Source organism: Cheilinus undulatus, linkage group 20, assembly GCF_018320785.1.
Source record: "Cheilinus undulatus linkage group 20, ASM1832078v1, whole genome shotgun sequence".
Classification (NCBI taxonomy): domain Eukaryota; kingdom Metazoa; phylum Chordata; class Actinopteri; order Labriformes; family Labridae; genus Cheilinus; species Cheilinus undulatus.
The window spans coordinates 11,161,911-11,185,880 of record NC_054884.1 but is presented as its reverse complement, the minus strand read 5'-3'; the positions used below and the strand labels follow the sequence as shown (position 1 = coordinate 11,185,880).

Here is a 23,970-nt window from a genome sequence, read left to right as displayed (position 1 = left end):
AGATGGATGCATGCATGGATGGATGGATAAATTGATGCATGGATGGATGGATGGATGCATGGATGGATGGATGGATGCACGCATGGAAGGATGGATGGTTAGATGCATTGATGGATGAATAGATGCATGAATGGATGCATGCATGGATGGATGGATGGATGGATAAATGCATGGATAGTTGGTTGTATCAATGCATGGATGGATATGTGCATAGATGAATTGATGCATGCATGCATGCAAGGATAGATGGATGGTTGGATGCATGAATGGATGGATGCATACATGCATATATGGATAGCTGTATGCATGCATATATGTATAAATGGATGATGATGAATTGATGTATGGATGCATGCAGGGATGGATGCATGCATGGATCAATCCATCAATGGGTGGGTGGATGGACGGTTTCATAGATGGATTGATGGATACAGGGATGGATGGATGGATTTCCCCTAGCTGTGCCTCAGACCAAATGACATTGCTGTGCACCAGAGCTTTTTGCACTTATTAAAATCAGACCTTAAGTAGTCATTTGGGAAAATATCTGACCCTTTCAAAGGCAAATCTCTGCTGAGTGGGTGATCATGTTGTAATGCATTTATAGGGATGCCATACACAAAACATGCCTGATTGGAAAACAATCCTGCTTCTGTATGACTTAATTTGATGAACCATAAAAGAAGTATATAAATATTTATGTGGCATTGCTTTTATTGATATAATTAGGGGGACACTTCATTCAATTGGGCAGCCCCTATGCACAATATGGAGGTGATTGTGTTTTTTTTTACTTCAAGTTGTCCTTGCCTTGCTCCTTTTGGGGAGAAGCTTTGTTTTAAACAGTGAAACACAGATCACACTTTTCATCACAAGTCTGGCTGCACAGAAACTTGAAAAAGTGTTCAGTTTAATCGTCTTTTTTGAACAAAATTGAGCTCTGTCAGCATGAGAGTAAAGGTGCAGGCAGCTTCACTCTTCAGACGAAATGCAAAAGCAAATTGCGTAGTTCAGTACAACTTTACTGGCAAGTTTTTGCTGGGAAATCACTAGCCTTATGCTTTGTGATTTAGACATTGTGACAGGTTTAACAGCTTCAAGTGTCTGGATGAGTAAATGAATGACTGAAAACTCTGGGGAAATGTTTTAATCATTAAAAACAAAGAACGTGATTTTTTTCTCTAAAATCCTGATGCAGATGTATTTTTTCCCCCTCAGTACCCCATGGACAAGTCAAAGGGCCTGAAGGTCCCGGTTCAGATCAGAGTGAACATGTGGCTCGGTCTGTCAGCACACGAGAAGAAGTTCAACTCCTACTCTGAGGGAACCTTCAGTGTGTTTGCAGAAATGGTATTTCACTCTAATATACAACAAGCAACATTTATCTTCCTGCCTTCCTCCTGTCTGTCTTTCTTTCTTTTGAACATAAAATTAATAGTAATATTGAATAGAGGGTAAAGAAGGGAGATGGCAATTGACAAAGCTGCAAAGACTGCAGCAGCAGTGATAGACACAAAAAAACAGTGGCATGGCCTGGGGAGAATTTTTTTACATGCATATTTTTAGAAGTTTTGTTATTGCTTTAGAAGGAAATGCAATGCAATCGTATGCTCCATTAGCTTCTGTGTTTAACACAGTCATACAAGTATAGAGCTTGCATACACCAGGTGAAACTTTCAATCAATCAAACACAAACCTCATCTCAGCAATAGACTTGCTAGAGTAATTTTCACACCCAAAACCAGACAGAATGTTCCCTTAAACAAAACTAGAAGAAACCTGCTGCACTTACAGGGGCTTTAAACAATCACAATCTCATCAATTCATGTAAGTTGGCATGAATCTGTTTATTTCTACATGCATACAGCTGCAATGACAAGTAATACAAATTAAGCATTACATCTACACCCTACTGGCAGTGTATTGTTGTGGCTATTTACTATACAGAGTGGCTAGCTAGCAGTGCTAAACAGCAGTGTTCCCACATTTCTCTCATTCCGCTTCCATTTTTCTTCTTTGTCATAATGCTAGTTTTGTAATCATTGTGTTGTTAGATTGCATTTTATTTCACTGCTGTAAGGGCAATTTAGTGAAGTTGTTATCCACTTAAACTAAAAATCTTCTGTCACCACGCCAGTGTTGTTATCTGTGGTCTGAGGACAGTCTCCTGTTATTTCATGTTAGTCATGTTGATGCCATGCTGTGATTTGATTAGTGTGAAGTCAGAAGGAAGCTGCATTCTCTTGGTAGAGCTCTGACTAATCACAGTGAGGCACTGACATGACCCTAGTCTCATCTGATTGTCTAATTTGTAAAAACAACAAAAAAGAAAACTTTAATAAAGGGATGCCAACTTCAACTAGCTTCCTCAGAAATGTCAAAAGAGCAAATGAGTTCATGGCCACACATCAACCACGTAATATTTAGAGGGGTGCTGTTTTACACATATTGGGAAGTGAAAACGGGAATGATATGAAATACAAGGAAACTCACTTAAACTCTCAAATGCACCATTTGGGGCCAGTATTACTGAAGGACCTCTGGTTATTTGTAATAATCATGCAGGATGTCTGTGCTTTAATCCCTTGCGAATCATCCATGTCTATAATTTACAGAGTAAGAATTCCACAGAAAATTACCTACCATATTTGAGCTCATACATAGCTCCACAGGTAATTCTGATCCTGTGTGAATCAGCATCTCTGTAGGGTGTTTAGGGTTTTCTGATTTAAAAAATATTAGAGGCTGCGTAGGAGATTGTCAGCAAAGTTTTGACACATATAGTTATGAATAGCACTTCACTGTCAGTTAATTTTTAGCTAATGTGTAAAAATGGTTGTATTTTACTTATTCATTTAAACTCTGCTTTCTAGATGTTCATGCATGCTCTGCTGCTTTCTTCACATGCACAGCGCTTCGACAATGCTTCCTGCAGTTTCTCTTTGCAAGTGCCTTATATTATTTTTATTATACATTTCAACAAAATTTATATTCTGAAATGTGTCGCTCAACATTCAGTGATTAGGCTGCAACAGCTTATCTGCGGGTGGAGGGTGGTTGTGCACCTGTAACGATCCTGAATTTATAGAGCACAGAATAACAACAACATAAAACACAAACAACATGAAAACTGTTGAAGGTAACAGGAAAGGTTCATTTTGAACATTAGAAGTTTCCCTTTCTCATTCAATAACGGCAGGGATGCTCAACTTTCTTCCTCTGTTTGATCAGCTGCATATGTGCACAGGTGGCTTACACAACCTTAATGCATAAAGAAGACTTAGATGAGATAATTCACTAGTTTATTAGTCATGGAAAGCTTGCTATGGATTTAAAAATGTACATGATTTCTTTTGGAAGTTGGTAAACAGTGCATAGAGTACATACAGGAAACATCACCTGCAGAATGCAATGTGCACATTGAATTTTTTGTGTGAATTTTAGAAATAAAACTTCATTGTTTGCTTGCAGACATGCAGCACCTTCACTTGTCTGTAAATTTGAATACTTTAGACTTTGCTTATCCTCTGCAATTGCACCACAACAAACCAAAGCAGAGAGTGATTCACAAACTATCAGAGATCTACAGGTCATACTTGTCCCGTGTAAGACAGTTTTTTATTGAAATGGCATTCACAGTCTGAAAAAAAACGGGGGAGCCAGGCTACCCTTGGCTTCAGAGAGGAAATCCCACTGAAAAATACAAACCAAAAATAAAATTAAAAACGCCAAGGAAACATAAACAACATCTGTTTAAGTCTATTTTGTTCTAATTTTATCATGATTGCGTATTTCTAACCTTTTCTGTGTTGTTTTTGTTTTCCAGTGGAAAAACCTTATATCTATTAAACTGCTGCTAGTAGACACTGAAAAACATACTGTTTTTGTACATCGTAGAGCCTAACCTATGGTAAATAACTCCTCATCATCTTCACAGTATGAGAACCAGGCCCAGGTGTTCGGGAAGTGGGGGACCACAGGACTAGTGGGACGCCACAAGTTCTCAGATGTTACGGGAAAACTGAAGCTGAAAAAGGAGTACTTTATGCCCCCCAGAGGATGGGAGTGGGAGGACAACTGGTTCATTGACCCAGAGAAGGCGTGAGTTCAATTAAAAATTACCGTTTGGTGTCTACTCCTACTTCTTAGTACATTTTTATTTATGAGTGAGGGCTGGTGATTATTTTGGTCAAGTGTATGTTTTTTTTTTTCTCCTGAGAACCTGTATTTTGCAGAGGAAGTGGGCTAAGTCTGCTCTCCACCATTTACATTCCTTTCATGCCATAGACATGATTAAATGACAATGTACTGGACTGTTCCCATAAGCTGAAGGTTATTTACTTTAACTAACAGTTATCTGTGTCAGTCTTTAGTCCCAATTAATAGGCAGAATTATTTAGTTTTCTATGCCAACATCATTAGGATATTTCAGTGAGGGAGTGCTGCTAATTACTGTATACTAGTTCTGTTAAGATAAGTGAAGATTAAGGCTGTGCAACATGAAGAAACAAGAACAGATGCAGATAATTTCATATTTTTCATGCATGTAAGGAAATCGTTGCATCTCTTCTCCTCTAATGTGTCACACATTTACAAATCAGAAATAGACCAGTGGAGAAAAAGGAACATTGCCTCTGGGTAACTTGATTTGAATAAAAATGTCACTGGGGTATGGCAAACAGTTTGGTTCCTCCCTACATGTAAACACAGTCACTGTAAAAACAAACCTCGTCTCTCTCACGCTGCACAAACATCTTACAGAAGTTTTGGCACGCGTTGCTGTGGTTGGGTGTCTTTATCAATGTGGCCACTGGAGGGAGCCAAATTAAAAATGCAGAGGCCCCTTTGTGAATTGTGTATTTTCTCTTTAACACATTGTCAGTTCATGTGTTATGATTTCTCAGTTTGTTAACAGAAGCCGACGCCGGGCACACTGAGTTCATGGACGAGGTGTTCCAGAATGAGACTCGTTTCCCTGGAGGAGAGTGGAAAGCTGCTTCTGAGCCCTTCACTGATGTGGTGAGAACATCAGACATCTGACAACAAATCATGCACACAAGTTGGCACCAAAAATGCAACTCACATTTGTTACAATCTTTGAGATATGCAAAGTAAAAACCTTCAGGGATGTAATCCACCTCCACAGGTTTACTATTGCTCATAATTTTTTTTACAAGCTCACTACTATTCTGGTTAGGATCCAGTTTTTAAGTTAAATGATAATATGTCATTCTGGTGTGATTTTTATATCATAAGGATGTCCATTGAACATCATATCCTGGTTTCAGGAATCTGGGTAAGACCTGGATATTAGGGATGAACGATGTTTGCAAAATAATCATATTCTGACATTTTTGTCTCCCCCAATATTGCAATTTAATATGACATTTTTTTGTTCCTCCTCTTGTCTGTTTTTCAGCAAACACAAGAAATAAATCCTTCTTTATCATAACTAGCACAATAGTTGAGTTGACTTCTTGCGATATTGCTACTCATATTGCAAATTTGATATAAATGTGGTATTGAAGGAAATATCATTTTTACACCATTCTCATCTTGATTCTTATAACATACAAAAACAGGAAAAGTAGGAATTTTTGTAAACTATTGTAAATAAGATTATTAAATATTTGTATAATGTGTAGAACTTGATATCTTGGCTGCAAAAAATGTATTAAACTGGTATGTTGACACATAATTCAGGTTAAACAACAATTGCACTGTCTACTATTTGTAAATCATAGACATATTTAACCCAGCAAAGCAGATGGATATGCCCATTTCCGTGTTTCTCACTGGTGAATCCATCTTGCAAAGCTCCCGTCTGAACCATTTGGGCCCGATTAGAAAGTGACAGGACCAATCAGCAATAAGGGGCAGTACTTTTCGGGCACGGCGGAGAAGTGACGTAAGCAATCAGCAACAAGGGGCCAGTGCAATAATGGTGGAAGACATTAGCGTGGATGCTGTTAAACCGCCAGTTTTATCAGAACTTGACGACATTTCTTTGTTAAAAGAAGAACAAAGAACAACAGTGAGTTGTTTCCTTTTCAAAAACAACAAAAGTCGTGTACTGACATGTCTACAGTCGCCATGATTAGCGTTATGCAGCATTATCGCTGGAAGCTACATAACATGTTTTGTTGTGCTGATTGGCCCGTAAAGATATGACAGACAGAACATTCATCCAATCACCCTCCGGGTTTTTTTTTTTTTCTTTTTCAAAGGCTCTGCACTTCCCCAAACGCTGTATATGAGTGGTTTTCCAGATGGATGCGTGAAACAAATCCATCTGGCATGCCAGGTTTTTTCATTGTTTATGTGGAATAAAAGACCAGCAGAAGGAGATGGATTTCCGGTTTTAACATCTTTTATGCCTTCTTTTCTTCTTGGTCGCCATTTGTTTGTGATGACAGCGCCCCTACCGGGCAGAGGTTGTAGGTGTTCCAACGGTTTGGTCCATTTGACCAAGAGCAGTGTGAATGCGAACCAAACCAAAGGAAAGTGCAAGAATCTTGCAGTTTCCGCTCCAAAACAGACTGAGTCCCCCGGACTATCAGGTGTGAAAACAACCTAAGTCATGGAAATATTTTATGTCACTGTGAATGCGGGGAGACATTGGCAGGATTTAACCAAAGGGTGCTGGAAGAGACAATAAAACATGCGATTACTCGGAATTAGAAAAAAAATTAGCACACTAATTGTGGACCTTGATTATCACGATTAACTCAATTAATCTTGACAGTAGACATAGAAAAGAAATACACAAATTAGGGAAGTATAAGGTGTTCTTAAGAAGTAAGCTTGAGGTTTTTGTTGCACAGAATGGTGAGAAGAATCGTAACCCTGGAGAGTTTGACTGTCCTCCTGGTTGGGTCTGGGAAGATGAGTGGACTGTGGACGTCAACAGAGCTGTGGATGATGAAGGTGCATATATTTATCTTTCCAGTAATAATCCAGAGAGTAGTTTTTTTTCAACCTCCTGGAGGCACAACTACTGTTTCTATTTTAGATAGCTTCATGAGACCAAACCATCTTATGTTGTTTCTTTCTGACATTTCTTCTTGATTTTAATCACAAATTCGACAGAAAAGTGTTTTCAACTCCAACTTGCACTCTTCAGGTTGGGAGTATGGAGTCACCATCCCTCCAGATGACAAACCTCGGTCCTGGGTCCCAGCAGAGAAGGTTTACCACATCCACCGCAGAAGACGACTGGTCCGACCTCGCAGGAGGGCTGCCGTTCCTGCAGGAGGAGCTCAGGCGGTCAGCATCAGACGATTTTATTGTCCTTGTTGCTTTTTTTTAAAAACCGTAGAAAAATTACTGTGCAAAACACATTTCTGTCACAGTTGCCTCCTATTATTCAGTGTTAACATTTTTGAAGAACTTGTCCTTTTAATTCTTACAGAGGCGGGACCAAGGGGACCCTGAGGGCTGGGAGTTCTCTTCTCTGATTGGCTGGAAGTTCCACAGGAAGGAGCGATCATCGGATACGTTCCGGCGGCGGCGCTGGAGGAGGAAGATGGCACCAGAGGACCGGCTCGGAGCTTCTGCCATCTTCCAACTAGAGGGGGCACTGGTGAGTTAAAATAAAGTAAAATCTACCTTCTATTTTGTTTGCCAGGATCATGTTCTGTGACATTGATTTTTGTCAAAGTAGCTAAGGAAGGGCTGAAATGAAAGCCTGAACCGGATCTGAGCTCACTGAGTCACCTAAGATTTCAAATATTTGCTCACGCATTAAACACATCTTCAGTGACATGGTGTGTGTTTTTATTTGACTGCATGTGACGCATGAACAGTTTGATCTCTGAGCTGTCTGCTTTGGTTTACTCTGCAGGGTGTTGATACCGAGGAGAAAGAGAAAGGCTCCAAAGCTGATGCCACAAAGCTGTTCGGTGCCAACACGCCCACTGTGTCCTGCTCTTTTGACCGTGAGACTTATATTAAGAAACATGAGTTATCTTACAAATGCAGACGGACATCCCCAGGTAAGTGCAAGTGCTAATACATATGATACTCCTCTGCAGGGTCACACGTGTACCATCTCCGTGTCTACGTCTATCAGGCCCGAAACCTTGCGTCTATGGACAAAGATAGCTTCTCTGGTAAGATTGTATAAAATAAAATAAGTCATTAAAATTGTTACGATGGATTACAAAAGGAGGCTTTTAAACTTTGGGTTGTCTTTACTTCACAGATCCGTACGCTCACATCTCCTTCCTTCATGTCAGTAAGACAACTGAGAAGATGGCATCAACTCTTAACCCAACCTGGGACCAAACTCTTATTTTCCATGATATAGAGATCTATGGAGACCCTAGAAATGTCGCTCTCCGCCCACCTGATGTTGTTCTTGAGTTCTACGATCATGACCAAGTGGTAGGTTGTGACCTTGGAGATATATCTGAGTAAAAATGATATTGAAAAATCTATATTTTACACAATGACATGTGCTCTTTGTCCCAGGGGAAGGACGAGCTGCTGGGCCGCAGTGTTTGCGCACCTGTAGTGAAGCTGAATCCGGGCATGGATCAGACCCCCAAACTGCTGTGGCGCCCAGTCATCCAGAACGGAGTGCAGGCCGGAGAGGCTTTGGTGGCTGCTGAGCTCATCCTTAAAGACAAGGTTTGCCTTAGAATAGAGATACCTGGTAACATTTAAGTTTTACAGGATATTTATGGGAGGTTTTGGCTGGGGGGTGCAAATATGTATGAGTCCCACAGGTGTAGGTTCAGCATTAGTTTTCAAGTTTGGTGGAGACACATACATTTATTTAGTGTGAGGAGGTGGCTGGGGTTCCCTTCCCCTGCAAATTTTGATTATTTGTGCATTTTATGAGTAGACATTTGTAAAAAAGAAAAAAAATAAATAAGCTCATATTAATCAAAAAGGTTTTTGTGTTTCATGCACATTATTAGAGAGAGGAATAAAGGTCCACACACCAGTACCCATTTATTGATGCGCGTGTCTTACTGAATGTTTTATCACGGTATTAAACAATATGGAAAAACACACCAGACATTAGATACGCATTTTAGTCCATCGTTTTTGTCTTAACACACTGGATATGTTGGAATATGGTTGCTGTTAACGTGAAAACACTAAGATCTACTTGTGACTGAATTCTGGATTTAAAACCGTTACAAAGTTTTTCACCTCTTTCCTGGATGGGCTTTATTTGGGCGAGGCAAATATGAGGAATGATCCCGGCCCCTAGTACTATAATATAAAGTCACAGAGCAGTTCATCTCAGTCTGTTCTAAGCTGATGCCACTGCCTTTACTGAAAGTTAACAGTCAGTTAAATGTTTTTTGTTCATTGTGAGGTAAATTTGCCACATCTATCAACTTCAGTGGTCTATGATCATTTAAAGTGTCATAAAAGAGAGATCTGAGCCAGAAAAAAGGACTTTGTCTCTGGCACAGAGCCAGGCAGCTGCACTCTGATCATAAGGTTAGTCTTAGTGGGTGTGGCTTCAGCTCAACAGTCACGCCCACACTATCCTGGAGCAGATTTTACTGCCTCATTTTTCATGATTTTGAAGCCTAACCATAGAAGATCTATTAGAATATATGATCAAAATAATAGTTAGGAAATAAATAAATTAAAAGGAAATAAATAAACTAGCAAAATACATAATAACAAAATTAACAAATCATCAAATTTTTTTCTTTATTTTAATATTCTTCATCTTGTCTCATAAGGTACAATGAAGAAAACTCTTTGAGAGGTCTAATAAACAGCAAAGAGGTCTGACTCATAGAAGGAGAAATGAGTTTAATATTGAAAAAACCATAAACGTGAACGTAACACTCTCTTTTCTGTGTCTCTGTAGTCGTCTGAGTCCGATCTCCCTCTGGTCCCCCCTAAGAGAGCAGAGAACCTCTACATGGTTCCTCAGGGCATCCGGCCTGTGGTGCAGCTCACTGCTGTGGAGGTAAAACACCACCTTAGATGCTGTCCTTTTGAACTGATACACACAAAGTCTCTTAATTTGTCCTTTGTCTGTGTGTGTGTGTCTGTCCAGATCCTGGCGTGGGGGCTGAGGAACATGAAGCCATTCCAGCTGGCCGCTGTGTCGTCGCCCAGCCTGGTGGTGGAGTGTGGGGGGCAGAGAGTGGAGTCAGCCGTCATCAAGAATATGAAGAAGAGCCCAAACTTTCCCAGCTCTGTGCTCTTCATCAAAGTGGTGAGGAGATTTTTTTAACTACTGTAGTGGGTTTAAAAGTAAAAGAGCTTTTCACTGATGCATGCATTCTTAACATTATGGTCTCTGCTTGTATAAAGCCATGACCAGGTTTATTGAGGTAGTAAATTATTTATGCCATTTTTTGCTGTTTATTTTTCTATAGAAATATGTTTTTGTCAAACTCCAGACAAAGTGGGTTAAATGTGCAAAGACAGGTCACTATAGACAGATTTTTTGGGAAGTTGCCAATAAAGGACCCTGCATGCTGTCTTATCTCAGCAAACCTCTTTTTCTTTATTGCTAATCTCTTTCTCGAATGTTTTGATAACTCATTTACACACTTGACCTCTCCCAAATTGTATTAAGTCACCATAATCTAATAAAATAAAACTGATGACTGCAGAGGAAATAAATCTGGTGTTGTCTATAAACTCTTGAATATGAACAGCTGTCCAAAAATGAGAAGAATGTTGAAAAACACTGCATGAACAGTGGACTATAATCACTGATTGAGGGTCTAGAACAGTGGCTCTAAGCACACTGGTGTGCCTAGAGCTGGGTCTTGGTGTGCTGTAGGAAAATGTATAACCAAAAACAATTACTGCAACTATTCATTAAATTAAGTTCAGTCTGGGCCGCTTTAAGAAACACACTTGATGTGTGGTTCTAAATTGATTTCTTTATTAGCAGTTATAAAATTGCTCTCATTGCTTTCATGCATATGACTGTTTTGAGATCCTTCTGCCCTTCCATGAGCCTACATGGATAGCATCAAGCAGGAACAACACATACCTGCCTTTCCTGAGCCTTCGAGAAAAGCCTTGGGCAGGAAAAGAAGCAGCAAAAAACTCAAAGCAGGGCAGGCATTATGATAACATAGTGACACTCATAAAGTCAGAGGCAGAATAAGGAGGGGCTAGGGTGGAGGAGGGTTGTAAAAGGTGGCTTACAGAAGGAGCAGCAAAGCGTAGCCAGGCAAGAGCAGTTTAAATATGAGTGCGATTTGCCAGTAGTGTGCTGAATGAATGAATCAGCTTGCCACCAACTGCTGAGGGCTTGCTGAATAAGCTGATTTCAGTTATATGGCAGTGCTTGACTCTGTGGCCTGCATGGATTTACTGTAACATGTAAGAGGATATTTTGTATAGATGTGGTTTGGTGTGCATGGAAATTTTGGCCTGACCTTGGGTGTGCCATGGGCAAAAACGATTGAAAACCACTGGTCTAGAATCATCTCAGTTTTCCTAACATTTATATTAAGATTGTTATAATCACACCATTGAACAGAGGCTTGAAATGTCTGTAATGTAAATCATGCAATATCTGTAGGCACTATGCTCGGTGGGATTTTTTTGCAGATTTGTTTAGTGTTGCTCAGGAGATCATGTTTTTTGCTTTATTAGCTTGTTTTGAAGAGCATCATCAGCGTGGTACAGTAATCCTTTTGTTCAAATGAAATCTAAGCTTGCTTGTCTGATGCAGACAGTTGTGTGAATTGTAAAGAGACATGATGACATTAGGTTTGAAGTTTGTCATCTGTAATGTGTAAAATGTTTTTAAACAGGTTTGCTGCTGTTAATATTTTATATATAGTCTTGAACATTCAAACTAATCAATAATAGATAAAGTTTTTATAGAATATATGAGCATTGTAAAACCTATTCCTCATAAAGATTTTACTGTTGTTAAAATAATGGTATTTTTAAACATCTTTTCCAGCTTCTTCCAAAGGATGAGATGTACACGCCTCCCATCGTGCTCAAGGTGGTCGACCACCGTCCATTCGGCAGGAAGCCTGTGGTTGGTCAGTGCACCATCACCTCTCTGGAGGACTTCAGATGTGACCCGTATGTTGTAACTGCAGAGGGAGCCATGTCATCTAAAAGTAAGGACACATGCAAAAAACTTTCTCCAAATATTTGGACTGAAAGAAATGACTAGAGAGAGGATTGTCTTGTTTCAACTTTGCTGCACCATTTCCAGTGGCTCTGATGGCAGCTTCACCTTCAAAACACGTCTCTATTAACATGGAAGAATCAAGACCACTGCTCGAGACTCAGGTAAGGTTCACCTCCTAAAACCGTTAGGGTCCTTTTGTTAGCAAGTCTTTTAAACGCAGATTAATGAGTGCATAATTTGACTCATGATTTGAGTCAAATTTGACAGAGTTCTGACAAGTTACTCTGGCTTACAGTTCATGTACAGCATGTCAGCTGCTGTCAACAAATTGGCTTCCCCTACCTTCCACTTTGTATGTATGATTATGTATTAAAGCTTTCTAATTCACCACGCTGAGCACCAATGACACTGAAGGGCTGAGATCACGCAATCCACCATGCCACAGCAAGCTTGGCTCAAGCCTCACAGTGTTTTCACAATACCTTTAATCGATGTGTAAATGTCACCGTAACTGATATATTTAATTCAGCCACCGCTGATTTAATGAGCACATTTAATAATTTCTTTGACAACAGGGGTGTAACATGAAATGGGTCCTTTTTTAGTTAAATAAAATAGCTACCTGGCACATTTTTTAGAAGATAAGAGCAAAAGTATTCTTCTCACACTAAAACATTTTGGGAAATGTGTGTTTATGACTCACAAGCCTTTACTAAAATATTGATACTTTTAGAGTTTTGCCAAAATGTCTGTAAGTCCCCCAGAATTCGGGCTGTTGCAAACAACTACCAGACATATGATTAAGATCACATGTGACTGATAACCTGCATTTAACAGCAAGAAAACCGAGACACTGTGATACAGCTTTATCACAGCACTAAAAATAAATCAACCCAAGTCCAAGACAGTAGAAACGGAGCTAACTGTAAACGTGAGTTGTCGTTACCCTGTTATTACAACCTGCTTGACACACCTAACCAATGACCAGACCTTGGAAACGACTGCGGAAAGACACAGGTCTTAATGTAAGTTGTGTAAACAAACATAATAAAAGCTGTGAGCTGTTCCTTACATCACGCCATCAGTTGCACAATGTATGCCTGCAGTAAAATACTTAAACAGCAGTTCTTAGCTTCCTGTTACCACCATTAGCTCTGAGAGCACATTAGCTGTTACCATAACATAGCAGTTTACAACAGCCAAATACCATCCTCCACTAAAAACACCAACAAATCCTGCCTACAAATAACTTACCAGTACCATAAACTGGACACCACCTTAAAACTCAGCATCTCAAATTAAAAATGAGCCTTACTGTCAATTGTCACCATCAATTTTCTAATATTAGTCTGTATAAAAGGATGAACCCAGCTGTAACCACTGCCAAAACAATACAATCCAACCAGTTGTGGTATAGAAAGAGAAAAGCATCCACTGTTGATGGCTCTTGCCACAGCTGAAGTAGTGTTAGCTGCTCCTGCTGATTAGCCAGAAAGCCCAGAGCTAATACTCTCAGGCTCTAGCTTTCAGCCCTAACGATCCACGCCTTTCTGTATGACATAATTCTGCGTTGAATACAGTTCATTTGAGAATTGGTCATTGATAGATTTACCCACTCTTCTAAGTCCACTACAACTCTCTGCTCTCCTCGTCCTGCTGCATTGGTGTCTGTGCCTCTCAGCTACATGTATTTTCCTTTGTTTTAGTGTCTTTATTTCCTGCAGCAAAGATTCAGAGTCCTTCCATACTGTCAATTTCCCTGCATGTTTTTTCAGTAGCTCTACACCCTCTAAGAGATAGGCTTTGTTTGACATCATCCACGTTAATAAAATGAATATTCACCACCTATATTAGCCATATGCTGTTATGTATGTACATAAACAATCTACACTAACAAACAGGAAGTAGGTACATACATTGAGTTTATATTCTTGTAACATGTATTTTAGCTAACACAGTATATTATATGCTATTATTCACTATTTATTTATTTGGCAACTGCCTTCTTTTTTTATCCAAACATTTTTGCCGTGGATATGTTAATCTGACAAACATCCACCCATGTCGAATACCAGCCAACAGAAACTCTGGGTGCCATGCTGAAAAATAAAGCTGATTGTAGAAAAAGATAAACTTTGCTTCCCAGCACCATCAGAGCTAACTTATTTGATTCATCATATGTCAAAGAGAAAACGTTTAGGTGTGTGACCAAGCACGGCAGACACTTCTTGAGTCTTTGTCTTCAACTCAGTCAGTCTTTGTTTGTGTAGCGCCAGTTCATAACAGAAGTTATCTTAAGACACTTTACAAAGAGGGCAGGTCTTTTGACCGTACTTTTGATTTATTATTATAAAGACCCAACGCTTATCACCATAAGCTCAGCACTAGAAACATTAAGCATTTTTACAGTGGTGGGGAAAATCTTCCCTCTACTAGGCAGGAACCTGCCTAGTAGAGGGAATCGGCCAAAGTCGGCCAAAGTCATGCTGGGTTGGAAAGGGGTCAGAGGGTAGGGGATGGGGGAGAATCGGGAAGGGAAAAGAGGGAAAGGCAGATGAGCCAACCATATGGGGAAGGTAAATATATGGCTGCCGTGGCCATAAACGTATCTTCCATTTTGTAGTATATGGTTATACCATCAATAATGATGGGAACAATATGTGACGATTAAGCAATAACAGCCATGATCGATAGAAAGCAGAGCTATTAAAATAGGTTAAAAAAGTAATTTGATTTTATTAAATGTAGCCCAAGAGGTACTACTAAAAAAAATCCCTGACAAATCAGTGCTTTGTTTTAAAAGACAGGAGTATTGTCATCGTTTGATTCTCTGTAACTTAAGGCAAGATAAAAAAACATTTCACAGATGTTCATAAAAAGCCAGTTTGTGCTCATGGCAGGCATAAATACCACAGAAACACCATAGCCATTATACATGTAGAGAGGCAGCTGGAATGATGGGACCAATTTCCAATTTTCCAACTCCCATTTGTTACACCCTTGTTTTTTCACATTTATCACTTTTCAAACCATATTTGTCATTAATTAATTTTTTACCTTATTGTCAGTATTTGTCTCCTTCTGTGTGTTTGTGTTTTTGCATTTATGTAACTGCTGTGAACGCTTTTGTATGTTTTTTTGCTGTTGTCCCGTGGCATCCTGTTCATCCGTAGATTGCAGAGAAGGTGAGAGCTATAAACTAAATATTAATTCAGATGTATTTAAGCAAATGTAAAGCCTTTAAGACAAATAGTCAAATTATACAATTTATTTTTTAGGAAAAGGAGACAGTGGATTGGTGGAGTAAATTTTATGCCTCTTTGGGAGACCAGGAGAAATGCGGCCCCTACCTTAAGAGGGGATACGACACCTTAAAAGTAAGTTGGATCTATTTCCCCTAATACAGTTCATGGATATATGCCTAGAAATGATTGGTATTAAATTTATTGAATGGTACAAAAGCCTCTTTTGAGCTCTAGCTGACCTGGGTGTGGCTATATTCTCAGTTGTATGAATGTGATCTGGAGGACGTCCCAGAATTCAAAGGGCTGACTGATTTCTGCAGCACCTTCAAACTGCAGCGAGGGAAGAATGAAGACGGAGACGAAGACCCCACAGTGGTTGGAGAGTTGAAGGTACATTACCATCACAAACATTGTATTAATATTGAAGCTACTATATTTTAATAGTTTATTTTCAACCCTGAAGATTTCCCAGACAAAAAGCTTCATATGATAGTGTGATTCATGCGTTTTTATACCTGCAGGGTTCCTTCAAAGTGTACCCTCTACCAGACGACCCAGGTGTGGCTCCTCCACCCCGACAGTTCAGAGAGCTGCCAGAAAGTGGACCTCAGGAGTGTCTGGTCAGGATTTATGTGATCCGTGGCATAGACCTGCAGCCCAAAGACAACAATGGCAGAGTGAGATTTAAAGTGTTTGACTAGAAATAAAAGCAGCTCAAGTAAATCCACTCAAACTTCTGTTGAGCTAATCTGTTCTCCTTCCTCAGTGTGATCCATACATGAAGATTTCCCTGGGAAGAAACACGATTGATGACAGAGATCATTACTTACCCAACACTACCAACCCTGTGTTTGGAAGGTAAACACTAAGAACTGGAAAAGTAAATAAATACAGAAAATAACATCCAGGTAATATCCAAAAAAGCTTCTAACTCCCACTTTTATTTCTATTTAGGATGTTCGAGATGACGTGTTTCCTGCCCCAAGACAAAGACCTGAAAATCTCTGTCTATGACCATGATCTCCTGACTCGTGACGAGAAGGTCGGTGAGACAGTGATCGATCTGGAGAACCGCTTCCTCTCCAGATACAACTCCTACTGTGGGTTGCCACAGACCTACTGCACGTAAGGACATGGCGTGAGGCCAAAATGCCTTGAAATTAAGAAATATAAGTTATTCATTAAAAAATAATTCTCCTAAGACTCTGCACTTACATATGAGAACATTGCATTTTGGCTTTCCTACATCATAGTAATAAATTCTGCTTAGGATAGTTGATCGAATTTCCATAGAATTTCATGGAATTTGCTTGGGATGTCTGGGGAATTTAAGGCATTTTCATCAAACTTTTGGGGATGTTTGTACATTCTAGAAAGTTAGAATTTAAGTTCAGGGGTTGCGTTAAGATTTTTTGGGGAATTTTAGGAATTTTATCGAAAATTGGGGTGAAGATTTTCCTTCAAAATTTTCCTGGATTTTTTTTATGTGTTTATTAATTTGGAGGAATTTGTTTGGAAATTTTGCATATTTTTCCTTGGACTTTTGGCAGAATCCATTTGTTAATACCAGGGAATTTGCCTAGAAATTTTGATTGGAATTTGCATTAAAATTTTGGGGAATGCATTTGAAAATGTTTCAGGAATTTCCATGGAATTGTTGGTGAATATCTAATCAGATCTTGAGTTTTTTTCAGAAACTTTTATTAAAAGGTTTGGATTGAGGACATTTTGGGTTTTTTTGGGATTAAAACATATCATTTTTACAGAAATTTCCTTTACGTCTTGGGGTTTTTGGGGGATTTTGGTGGATTTTTAATGTTTTGGAAACCCTTTATAATTTTCAAGCAAACTTTTTAAGACCTTCAGAACTTCTGGTGGAAGTTGAGTTCATAGTAAGAAGGCTGTAAGAAGTTTTTATGGTCCTTCATCAGGTGGTTAAAAACCAACTCATCCAGAGATGTGTTGGGCTGTTTACAATTTTGTCTTGGAGCAGCCATCTTTAGCATTTTAAAAACATTTTCTATGTTTAACTAATTCTAACAAGCAAAGAAATAATATTTTTATGTGTGTTTACACTAAGAAAATCCTATTATCATTATATATCATTTTGTTGAAAACGCCTTCCTATTCAAAGACAAGACTTAGGTTTCACACTTGGACTGATCCCAAATATGTAGGAGAAACTAAAATTCATTCTAAACAAAAGTTCAGCTTGATTTGTCTAAAAAAGTCTCTTTCTTTACTCAGTTCGGGGATAAACCAGTGGAGGGACCAGCTGAAGCCCTCTGAGATCCTGGAGAACCTGGCGCGTCTAAAGGGTTCGTCCAAACCCAGGACTGAAGACAACGGCACATCACTCACCTTCAACGGCACAGAGTACACGCTGGCTCAGTTTGGTAATGTCGAGGATTTAAACTCTAATAATATGAATAAGTCTCACCAAATCCTGTTGCAGTTGAACTATGGTTAGTGGGGATAATTCCTCAAGTCCAGATCAGTTCCACTGTTTTTGTTTGTTTAGCCTCAAGCTAAAAAAAATAAATAAATCTGAATGTGACCCCACACATTAACACACTGCCTGCTACACAGCAGATACTTCTTGCTTCCTGCTAGGACTGTTATGTTACACAAAGATCGCTGTTAGATTTAAAAAATCCAACAAGGCACGTAAATTTGTCCCATCTTGTGTCATTTAGAGCTTTCTGTGATAATTGCTACCACCTTTAGTGTAATAAACAAAAACACACATTTCCGGTTGGAACCACAGAGAATCAGCGAGCATTAGTCTAGCAGTAGGTTGTGTGCAGATGATCCAGATTGCAGCAGCACATCTGGTCTTCAACCAATCCAAAACAACACATCATGTTCACCTTCTTAGATTAGAGCAAACTGTCTCATAGTTCATTACATAAAGCTTTATATGCAGATTAGGCAGCATATGAAAAAAATGGAGAAAGTCAGGATGTTCAGATTTATTCTAAGAAGGGGAAGTTAAAGTTTGTGCCAAATATCCCTCACAAAACATACAATATTTGTGGTATTTGTCCATATTAACAGACATTCTCTCCACTTAGTCCATAAAACACCCCGTTTTTACAGTTTACAGTAGTATTGTTTGAGTATTCTAAATGTTTACTTTCTTTTGGTTTGATTTTGCCAGTTTTTGACTGTATTTACTATTTGTAAGATTTGCGTCATTTTGTTTGGTAGTTGAAGGTTAAAGTGGACTCAGTGGTTAAATAGGTAGACAGTTGGAGGATTTTTTTTTTTTTATTATTATTATTTTTTTATACCAGAACAAAAGTTACAGTTGACTCTGTTTCCACTGTGCATCACCAACCCTTTGATTATGATTGCTATAAATGTGTTTTCTACTAAAAATGGCTGTTTAACTTAAACTTATACCACTTCTGACTCTGATATTTCATCATCCAGAGACTAACAAAGAAATCCATCAACACCTGGGTCCAGCCCGAGAGCGACTCTGTCTGTACGTGCTCAGGAAACAAGGCCTCGTCCCTGAACACGTGGAGACCAGGACCCTTTACAGCACGTTCCAGCCCACTCTCTCACAGGTAATGAGCCGCAGTTCTCACATACTCTACCTGACTATATCCACACCCAGCTTATTTGTAAAGATGTACAGTCATGGACGAAAATATTTGCACCCCTGGAATTTTTCCAGAAAATACATCATTTCTCCCAGAAATTGTTGCAATCAACAAATGTTTTTGGTATACATGTGTTTATTTCTTTTATGTGCATTGGAACAACACAAAAAATCTGAAGAAAAAAGACAAAATTGACATAATTTTACACAAAACTCAAAAAATAGGCCGGACAAAATTATTGGCACCCTCAACTTAATATTTGGTTGCACACCCTTGTAAAAAAAATAACTGAAACCAATCGCTTCCTATAACCATTGACTAGCTTCTTACACCTCTCAACTGGAATTTTGGACCACTCTTCTTTTGCAAACTGCTCCAGATCTCTCAGATTTGAAGGGTGCTTCTTGCAACAGCAGTTTTGCGATTTCTTCATAGGTGTTCGATGGGATTTAGATCCAGACTCATTGCTGGCCACTTCAGAACTCTCCAGCGCTTTGTCTCCAACCATTTCTTGGTGCTTTTTGAGGTATGTTTGGGGTCATTGTCCTGCCGGAATACCCATGACCTCTGATGCAGACCCAGCTTTCTGACACTAGGCCTTACATTACGGCCCAAAATTTTTTGATAGTCTCAGATTTCATGATTCCTTGCATACAGTCAAGGCACCCAATGCCAGAGGCAGAAAAATAACCCCAAAACATCTTTGAACCTCGACCATGTTTGACTGTAGTACTGTGTTCTTTTCTTTGAAGGCCTCATTCCGTTTTCTGTAAACAGTAGAATGACGTAATTTTCCAAAAAGCTCTACCTTAGTCTCATCTGTCCACAAAATGTTCTCCCAGAAGGATTGAGGCTTACTCAGGTACAATTTTACAAACTCCAGTCTGGTTTTTTTATGTCTCTCTGTCAGCAGTGGGGTTCTCCTCGGTCTCCTGCCATAGCGCTTCATTTTATTCAGATGACGACGTATGGTCCAAGCTGACACTTTTGCACCCTGAGTCTGCAGGACAGCCTGAATTTTTGTGGAAGATGACTGAGGATGTTTATCCACCATTCCAACTATCCTGTGTTGCATTCATTTGTCAATTTTTCTCTTCCATCCACGTCCAGGGAGATTAGCCACTGTTCCATGGGTTATAAACTTCTCAATTATATTACGCACAGTGGACAAAGGAATTTCAAGATCTCTGGAGATGGTCTTGAAACCTTGAGATTGTTCATATTTCTCCACAATTTTGCTTTTTAAGTCCTCAGACAGTTCTCGGCTCTTCTTTTTCTTCTCCATGCTTGGTGTGACACACACAGGCACACAACACAAAGGTTGAGTCAAGTTTTAGACATTCTAACTGGCTTCAGGTGTGATTTTTATATTGCCAGCACCTGTTACTGCCACAGGTGAGTTTAAATGAGCATCACATGCTTGAAATAAAATGATTCACCCACAGTTTTAAAAGGGTGCCAGTAATTTTGTCCAGCCCATTTTTTGGGTTTTGTGTAAAATTATGTCAATTTTGTCTTTTTTTCGGATTTTTTGTGTTATTCCAATGTACATGAAGGAAATAAACACATGTATACCAAAATTTTTTGTAAAATGCAACAATTTCTGGGAAAAAAGGTGTATTTACTAGAAAAATTCCAGGGGTGCCAATATTTTCATCCATGACTGTATCTCACTTAAATTCAGGGACAACTCCAAATGTGGGTGGACGTTTTCCCCAAATCCATTGGCCCTCCAGGACCTCCGTTTGACATCACTCCACGCAAACCGAAGAAGTAAGTGCCATGCAGCTTTTTATCACAGTTATCATCCACTAGCAAGCTAACACTGACTGTGAATGTATAGGTATTTCCTACGAGCTATCATCTGGAACACAACAGACGTGACTTTAGACGAGACAAGCATCACAGGAGAGCGAATGAGTGACATCTACGTCAAAGGGTATGATATTAACTTAGCATTTTAATTTTTTGTGATTTCAATGATTTTTATTGTGAAATTTGATATTAAAAAACTACTGCAGATAGTTGTTTGATGATGCTGCAGAAGTGCCTTTATCAGTCCTGTTTTACTGCTGTACTTTTATTTTATGTAATTTTTCACAGTGAAAAATGCACAATAGCTGAATACACTGGACCAGAATAATGAACATTTAAACCTGTTGTCTCTTTACCAGCTGGATGCCGGGCATGGAGGAGGACAAACAGAAGACAGACGTCCACTACAGATCTCTGGATGGAGATGGAAACTTCAACTGGAGGTTCATCTTTGACTTCGAGTACCTGCCAGCTGAACAACTCTGCCTTGTGTCCAAGAAGGTGAAACTCATGAGAACCCGTACAAAACTTGCTTAAAGATGAAGTATATTTTTTAAATATCAAAACAGAAAAGTAAGGCCCATGCTGCTCTAAAACATGTTGTCACATCTGTCTACAAGGAGCGCTTCTGGAGTCTTGACAAAACAGAGTTCAGGATTCCCCCCAAGCTGATTGTTCAGATATGGGACAATGACAAATTCTCATTGGATGACTACCTAGGTAAGATATTTTAAAACCATTTTCAGAGTGATGTTTTACTGCCAAAAATTAATCTAAATTAACTGTTGATGTTTAATACTCACAGGCACTTTGGAGCTGGATTTGCGTAACCTGGTCCCTCCTGCAAAGACCCCCGAAAAGTGCTCTCTGGAGATGATGGATGATCTGGAAATTGGAGCTCCACAAAAGAAGGAGAACGCCAAGTCTCTGTTTGCTCAGCAGTCAGTCAGGGGGTGGTGGCCTTGTTCTATGGAGAAGGATGGAAAGAAGGAGCTGGGGGTGAGTATGAACTGAAAGTGCACTCAAAGAGAAGTGAATGCTTTATTTTTTCTTTTTGTGGAGAAGTTAAATGGCATGTTTAAAACTGTTCTGTTAACTAAAAGTGTGCAAAGCAGGGCTCTCATAACACCTAATAGTTTATATTTTAGCCTACACATGTTGGATTTATAGTTTAGCTCTTTAGATTATAACAAATGTCTTTTGTTGTGTTTTTCTTGTGGTGTATTCTTCCTTGTGTTTACAGGGAAAAGTGGAGATGACCCTGGAGATCGTGAGTGAAGCAAACGCAGATGAAAGACCTGCAGGAAAAGGCCGGGACGAGCCCAACATGAACCCCAAACTGGACCTTCCCAAGTAAGAACCAACAGAGAATGATGTCAGATTTCAACATTCTGCAGCTTCCAGCTCTTCAAACTGAGACAGTTAACCTGTTAACATCAATAATGATCTTCTTTTTCATCAGACGCCCTGATACGTCCTTCTTATGGTTCACAAACCCATGTAAGACCATGAAGTTCATTGTGTGGAGAAGGTATAGGTGCCTCTTTATCACACTCATCATCCTCATCATAGTTATCCTCTTCCTCGCCATCCTGTTGTACTCTTTACCGGTAAGGACCACTAGAGAAAATTTGTAATAATACTGACATTATGTGACAAAGACAGCAGCAGATACAGTTACAAATGGATCCAAACCATCCCTGTTATTTTTACCTTAAAGCACTGCTGAGGTTTACATTGCTTTATGTTTTGTTTTGTTATGCACATTATGTTTATTTAGTGAGATCTAGAATCCACACTATAAATAAAATAACAATGATTTTGTTTTCTTGCCTTTTCCAGAATTACATATCAATGAAGATTGTGAAGCCATTTTAACTCTGTAAAGGAGGAGCAGAGGAACAGTAAAGGACCGTCAAACATCTCCAGTATCACAGTGGCTATCGACAAATGTTTCAGAATATTTTTCAAACTTTTAGTTTTTTTTTATGAACTTTTAGGGTCTGGGTGCTTGCACATTTGCACTATGTCATCACATTTTCATCATGAACATATTTTCTACACTGCTTTATGTGACAGACACATTTGTGATGTTTTTAAACCACTGCTTTTAACCCAACGCACACATTGAGTAATACAGAAAAGGCAGCACTTGTGTACATTTAAATGCAACCAACAGTCCTGTAAACAGCACTTAAAATGATCAAAAAAAGCATAATAAATGTGGGTTATATGTCTATGTTTGGGTAATTTTCTATTTGACTGCACATTATTGGTGGTTATTTCTAATATTACAACACACTTTTTTAAAAAAGGCACTTCACAAGAATTTGTCATCAAAATTTGCATTTTGTTTTTATTTATTACAGGACTGTTTGATTGCATTTCACTGTACATGGGCTTTTTCTGCTTCCTGAAATGTAACCTGCAAAAATCATGTCTGTTTGCCTTTTGTGTATTAAAATTTTAAAGATTTTTTTAAATTAAATATAAAACTATTACTAACATGGTGGTTCTTTTTTATAATTAAAAAAAGAAATGTTCAGTGTGTATAACAGCATTGATCAACCGCAGTAGAGGAGCACTAAAAAAGTAAGTTATTATCTTTAAACAGCCAAATGTCTATATTTACATTTACGCAGGAGAGTTATTTAATATATTCTGTAGGTTTCTGTGGGGTCTACTTACAGCAGGATAATGCACCATGTCACAGAGACAGTGAGTTCACTGAACTCCAATGGCCTCCACAGCCACCAGATATCAGTCCAATAGAGTGCCTTTGGGATGGTGGAATGGGAAATTTGCATCATGGATTTGCAGCCCAGCACATGTACCATAATTGTATGATGCTATTATGCCAATATGGACCGAAATCTCTGAGGAATGTTTCCAACACCTTGTTGAAACTGTGCCACGAAGAATTAAGGCAGCTCTGAAGCCACAAGTACAGTGGTACTCAACCTTATTCTACCAAAGAGCCAAACTGTCTTAAATAGAGCCACAATCCAAACTGGGGATGTAAGGTAAATTACAGATCAGTTAATCCGTAGTTAAAGTGAAATGAAACGGTGAATGATTGTGAGATTAAATGAGATGCAATAGGCTAAATAAAAATGTCTGTACAGCATCAAAAGAAACAATGTCACTGATATTGAGCATATATTTATCGCTGATGCCTGGCCAAAACTAATTGTGTCTCAATTTT

At 39.0% G+C, this 23,970-nt stretch overlaps 1 protein-coding gene across 6 annotated transcripts in view; it reads left to right on the top strand.

Moving 5' to 3' along the window:
- LOC121527970 (myoferlin-like) overlaps positions 1-23,266 on the top strand; it is a 49,811-nt gene extending 26,545 nt beyond the window's left edge. For 4 of the 6 annotated variants that reach the window (XM_041815023.1, XM_041815022.1, XM_041815025.1 and 1 more), the window contains 31 exons: positions 1,219-1,350; positions 3,938-4,101; positions 4,905-5,019; positions 6,825-6,927; positions 7,124-7,266; positions 7,412-7,582; positions 7,844-7,937; positions 8,034-8,111; positions 8,204-8,385; positions 8,473-8,631; positions 9,842-9,943; positions 10,034-10,195; positions 11,915-12,080; positions 12,179-12,255; positions 12,390-12,446; positions 15,268-15,279; positions 15,373-15,471; positions 15,601-15,729; positions 15,861-16,016; positions 16,106-16,197; positions 16,294-16,464; positions 17,587-17,735; positions 18,775-18,914; positions 20,635-20,723; positions 20,794-20,889; positions 21,125-21,266; positions 21,386-21,485; positions 21,571-21,764; positions 22,009-22,118; positions 22,228-22,375; positions 22,608-23,266. In XM_041815023.1, the coding sequence (XP_041670957.1) occupies positions 1,219-1,350; positions 3,938-4,101; positions 4,905-5,019; positions 6,825-6,927; positions 7,124-7,266; positions 7,412-7,582; positions 7,844-7,937; positions 8,034-8,111; positions 8,204-8,385; positions 8,473-8,631; positions 9,842-9,943; positions 10,034-10,195; positions 11,915-12,080; positions 12,179-12,255; positions 12,390-12,446; positions 15,268-15,279; positions 15,373-15,471; positions 15,601-15,729; positions 15,861-16,016; positions 16,106-16,197; positions 16,294-16,464; positions 17,587-17,735; positions 18,775-18,914; positions 20,635-20,723; positions 20,794-20,889; positions 21,125-21,266; positions 21,386-21,485; positions 21,571-21,764; positions 22,009-22,118; positions 22,228-22,375; positions 22,608-22,643 (3,768 nt within the window). In that variant the 3' untranslated portion in view covers positions 22,644-23,266. The remainder of the gene's footprint in view (positions 1-1,218; positions 1,351-3,937; positions 4,102-4,904; positions 5,020-6,824; positions 6,928-7,123; positions 7,267-7,411; positions 7,583-7,843; positions 7,938-8,033; positions 8,112-8,203; positions 8,386-8,472; positions 8,632-9,841; positions 9,944-10,033; positions 10,196-11,914; positions 12,081-12,178; positions 12,256-12,389; positions 12,447-15,267; positions 15,280-15,372; positions 15,472-15,600; positions 15,730-15,860; positions 16,017-16,105; positions 16,198-16,293; positions 16,465-17,586; positions 17,736-18,774; positions 18,915-20,634; positions 20,724-20,793; positions 20,890-21,124; positions 21,267-21,385; positions 21,486-21,570; positions 21,765-22,008; positions 22,119-22,227; positions 22,376-22,607) is intronic. The other 2 variants (XM_041815027.1, XM_041815024.1) reach the window with 1 other exon arrangement.
- The last annotated feature ends 704 nt before the right edge of the window (positions 23,267-23,970 follow it).